The sequence below is a fragment of the Octopus bimaculoides genome, chromosome 1, assembly GCF_001194135.2.
Source record: "Octopus bimaculoides isolate UCB-OBI-ISO-001 chromosome 1, ASM119413v2, whole genome shotgun sequence".
Taxonomy (NCBI): Eukaryota; Metazoa; Mollusca; class Cephalopoda; order Octopoda; family Octopodidae; genus Octopus; species Octopus bimaculoides.
Window position 1 is genome coordinate 114,808,264 of NC_068981.1, and position 4,454 is coordinate 114,812,717.

Sequence of the window (4,454 nt, forward strand, 5' to 3'; positions counted from 1 at the left end):
AGCCATATGTTATATGTACACTACCGTTAAGTCCTGCTATTTTGTCTGTCGGTCTGTCTGTCTGTCTGTATGTATGTATGTATGTATGTTTATCTGTCTGTCTATTTGTATTATGTATGTATGTATGTAAATATGTATGTATGTATGTATGTATGTATGTATGTATGTATGTATGTATAATTCATACCTGGATTTAGCTCATCGACTCTTCGAGGGTCATTTGTATTAGCCGACTCTGAATTTCGCGGTCCATCCCTCTCAAATACTAGAAAAACAATACATACGAAATAAAGTATTAACAAAATGCAACATTGTCCAATATCCTTTAAAATGATCTTTTTTTTTTTTTTGAAAATGTTTTCGTAAAGATAGCTAACAAAAATGTGTAGTTGTAAATATTTACCATGTACTACTATTAGTTCCCAGTTGTCTGCAGCGACAGTATGGTGAAATTCAAGAGGCTCTGAAAGTTTGAGTTTGGTGGTAAATATGATCTTTTGTTTAGTTTTCCTACGAGAAATTTTCTCTGTTATCCTGTTTTTGTTGTTTTTTAATTTTTTTATTTGATTTGTTTTGAATTAATTATAAGACGAGACAATGATTTTTTTTCTAGCACCAGATCTGAAGTACCATCTCTAGCAGGTAGGTATCCAGTATTGATCAAGGGTAAAGAATGGTCTACTGGTCTTGCCAAGCTGGAGGGGAGTGATTACAATATATCGGATACAGATTGTGTGTTGTTAACCAGCTAGAAGAAATGTTTTTCTCTTGTTAAAATGGAGTAACTTAGTTCTTTATAGAACAGCCATGTTATACTGGCAAAAAAACGTTACCGCCTAGAATTGTTCTATTTATATCTCGTTCAGGGATTTTAGAACTAGCTACCTTGTTTGTTATTATTTACATTATGTTTTATTTATTTGATATCATGTGCTTTGGGTGCGTGCATGTGTGTGTGAGTATTTGTGTGTGTGTGTGTGTGTGTGTGTGTGTGTGTGTGTGTGTTGGACTTTACTTTTGACTTCGGTGAAATTTTGTGTTTATGTTTTCATGAGTATCGGTATTTAGAGCCACTTGATAGGTGGTGGTGATGGTGGTAGCAGTGGTGGTAGTGATAGTGGTTGTGGTGGTTGTGGTAGTGATGGTGCTAGTAGTGGTGATAGTGGTAAGTAGTGGTGATTGTCTTAGCGTTGGGTCTCGAGTGCTCGGTAATTTCGCTACCGGTAAATTCACCACCGGAAAATTCGTCCCCGGAAATTTCGCCCCTAGTAATTTTGCCACTACTATCTATTCAAGCTCATTTCATCTGGGTTTTTATCGGATATCTCACGCAATGAACTGATCGTCACAAAATTTCATATTGTTCGAGATAATATGAAGTTAATGGAAAAGTTTCGACAAAATTCAAAATCTATTTTTGATTTTATCTGTTTGGTCACAATATTATGCAGAACAATATGTAATTTCATGATGATCATTACTAAGATAACGTATTCAATGGAAGTCATTCGAAGCGCACGAGGCAGAGAGAAGGTCTGCGTGGACGGGCATAGAGCCGGATGTATTGGCCTGCGTCCGATGGGACTATAGATGTCACGGAACGTTGTCCACTGACCTTCAGCGAAATGACCCAAGATCAGGACAAATACACGATCATCCGGCTAACCGGATAAAAGTGGCCAAGGTATGCGATGTCATGAAACGGAAAGCAGCTACGACTAACGAGAAGCCTTGTCAGATTGTTACGGGATGCACCGAAGAATGCGACAACACCGTAAGAGCGATGCTGCCTAGTGAGGAAGTCTGCAAGCGGACAATACGTAATCAATGGCCCACGCCACCCGATCCTCAACGACTTCGCTAACTGGGGGAATTTCCCGATGAATATAAAACGACAACGCGTGGAGAACATTTCATGCTATACGATAATGGCCCAAACCGCGATGATAGAATCTTTGCTCTTGCGACTGAACAGGAAATTCTGGAACTGGCAAGAGCATGCTATTGGTTCATGGACGGGAATTTCGCGATGGTGCCTAGTGTTTTCTCCTGAGTCCATGTAATACATGCCCTACTCGGAAACAACTAACTTCGGTTTTCTCCCTGCTGCCAAATAAACATCGCGAACCATACGAAGAACTCCACCAAGCTCTTATCGATAAATGCCAACAACTTTCCCTACCGCTACAACTCGACACCATCATGACGGATTTCGAGGATGCTGTTCTTCGCACCGTGCAAGTCGTTTTGGGTCGGAATGTCCACAGTCAGGATTGCTTTTATCATTTGACTCAAAGCGCGTGGCGGAAAATCCAGGACCTAGGCTTAACGAACTCGACATTTTGTTAGATTGCTCGATTGCCTGTCCTTCAAGCGGAGATACAATTTCTGAGGACCTTCTAGACTATTTTGATTCAACCTATGCTTTTGGCTCATATCGTCAACACGACGCAGGCGGATTGATTTGGGATCTTCGCCTCGTTCCACCCATGTTTCCGCTGGAGTTGTAGAATCAATACGACGCCACAGTAAATGGAAATCCGCACATGAACAACATTTGTGATGGATGGAACAATAAATTTCGCAACCTGGTTGGACATTACCACCCGACCGTGTGGACCTGCGTCCAGTGGTTCCGACGTGAGGAGGCCAGTTGTTCGACCGCAATCACGGCGAAATGGGATCGGAACGAGTAAAACGAGGAATTTGCATAAAAAATCATAACACTCTAGAAAGTGTTGCTGTCAAACCATATGTCTGCATGTATCTAGTTTCTTTAATATTTCTAATCTATGACAGAACTTACTTCTATACATAGGGCATACGCCATTCGCATTGTTACTGATGATAATTTCTAAGCTCTTCCTTGTTACTTTGAATACCCTGATTCTTTTTTCTTGTTGGTTATAACTGGAGAATTGCATGTGGTAGATGAAATGTGGCGAAAGCTTTTGTATTTAGTTGGGCTGACACATGTGAGATATGTTTCTCATAACTCTAACTAGATCCGCTATCAGGATGTTTAGTTTTCATTTTCTGATATAGCAGACCTCAGGTGAACCAGATATTTGGAGACCATAAGTTTACATACTGCAAATGAATGATTTGTACCTTATTACCCACTGCTTGAAATCAGAGTTCAGTCTCTAAGATAAATAGTTTATTTTGAAAGTATTTTGTTGGGGTAGTAAATCATTATTTTGATGCACTGGAGTCGACAACTTGCTGGATGCTCTCCATAGTACTCTTATCTAATTTTAGGGTGATATTTTTGTGAAGTTATTTTAACTACGATATTTGTATCGTCTAAGTAGGGAGAGTACATTAAAAGTGTTAATGGTTTACTTGCACATCAATAATCTCGAAGCACAAATACAAAACGATATGTATGTATGTATGTACTCTCATGCACATATATATACATATATATATACATATATATATTTAGATGATATATATGTATGTTATATGTACACACACACACACACATATATATATATATATATATATATATACATGCACACACACGCCTGGCTTAGTTTAAGGCGTTTGCACCCACGGTCGCTAGATCGTGGGTTCAATTTCCAGACCGGACGGCGCGTTCTGTTCTTGGGCAAAACACTTTATTTCAGGCGCTTCTTTCTCGATCGGTGAAGTGAGGGAATGTTGGCCTGCTCACCTGGCCAGTAGGATGGCATAATTTGAAGGCTAAAACAATGCATAGCGCATTGTAACCAGCTATGTGTAACAGCATCTGATAGTCTGGTAGAGAGAGAGACAGAGACAGAGACAGAGAAAGAGAGAGACAGAGAGAGACAGAGACGGAGAGAGAGACAGAGACAGAGAGAAAGACAAAGAAAAAGAGAGAGAGAAGATAGATAAATAAATCATACTTGGCCTTTCTATTTCCGATGTCTGCTCCAGCTCGGCCTCTGTTGGCAGCCCCTCTAGTATAGAATGCAAATAGAATAGAATAGAATTTGAAGAGAAAGAACTATTATTAAAAATTTAAATGTTAAATTTGATGTTAAAAACTTTTTATATAATATATTGAAATACTATTTTGGGATCATGTTTTTGAATAATTATGACAGAATAGAAAACTCCACACACTCATAGAGCGCATCTCTATGCTTGATCTCTACATCTTTAGGATGAACGGTTGTATATTATCTCATACCTTTTCATTCTGTTTTGCATGTTTTCATAGGTCAACTATGAAAATTGGATTTGAATGTTTTCTATTTTTATTGTCTGCATATTAATAATAATAATAATAATAACAACAATAATAATAAGGCCCCGAGGAGATGTGGTATCCCATATTTTATAATATGTATGAATCATTCTGAATATTGCATCGAAATGTTCATAGGTCATTTTCATTATTATTATTATTATTATTATAAAGTATTGTCAATGGATCAGTTTTGAGCTCTATTTAAAGTCGATAT

The 4,454-nt window shown here is 38.2% G+C and overlaps 1 protein-coding gene across 38 annotated transcripts in view; it reads right to left on the reverse strand.

Annotated features, from left to right (window-relative positions):
* Positions 1–4,454, reverse strand: part of LOC128248352 (retinitis pigmentosa 1-like 1 protein) — a 157,439-nt gene that overhangs the window by 44,466 nt on the left and 108,519 nt on the right. For all 38 annotated transcript variants that reach the window (XM_052969591.1, XM_052969602.1, XM_052969619.1 and 35 more), the window contains 2 exons: positions 3,894–3,947; positions 188–265 (listed from right to left, as the gene is read on the reverse strand). In XM_052969591.1, the coding sequence (XP_052825551.1) occupies positions 188–265; positions 3,894–3,947 (132 nt within the window). The remainder of the gene's footprint in view (positions 1–187; positions 266–3,893; positions 3,948–4,454) is intronic.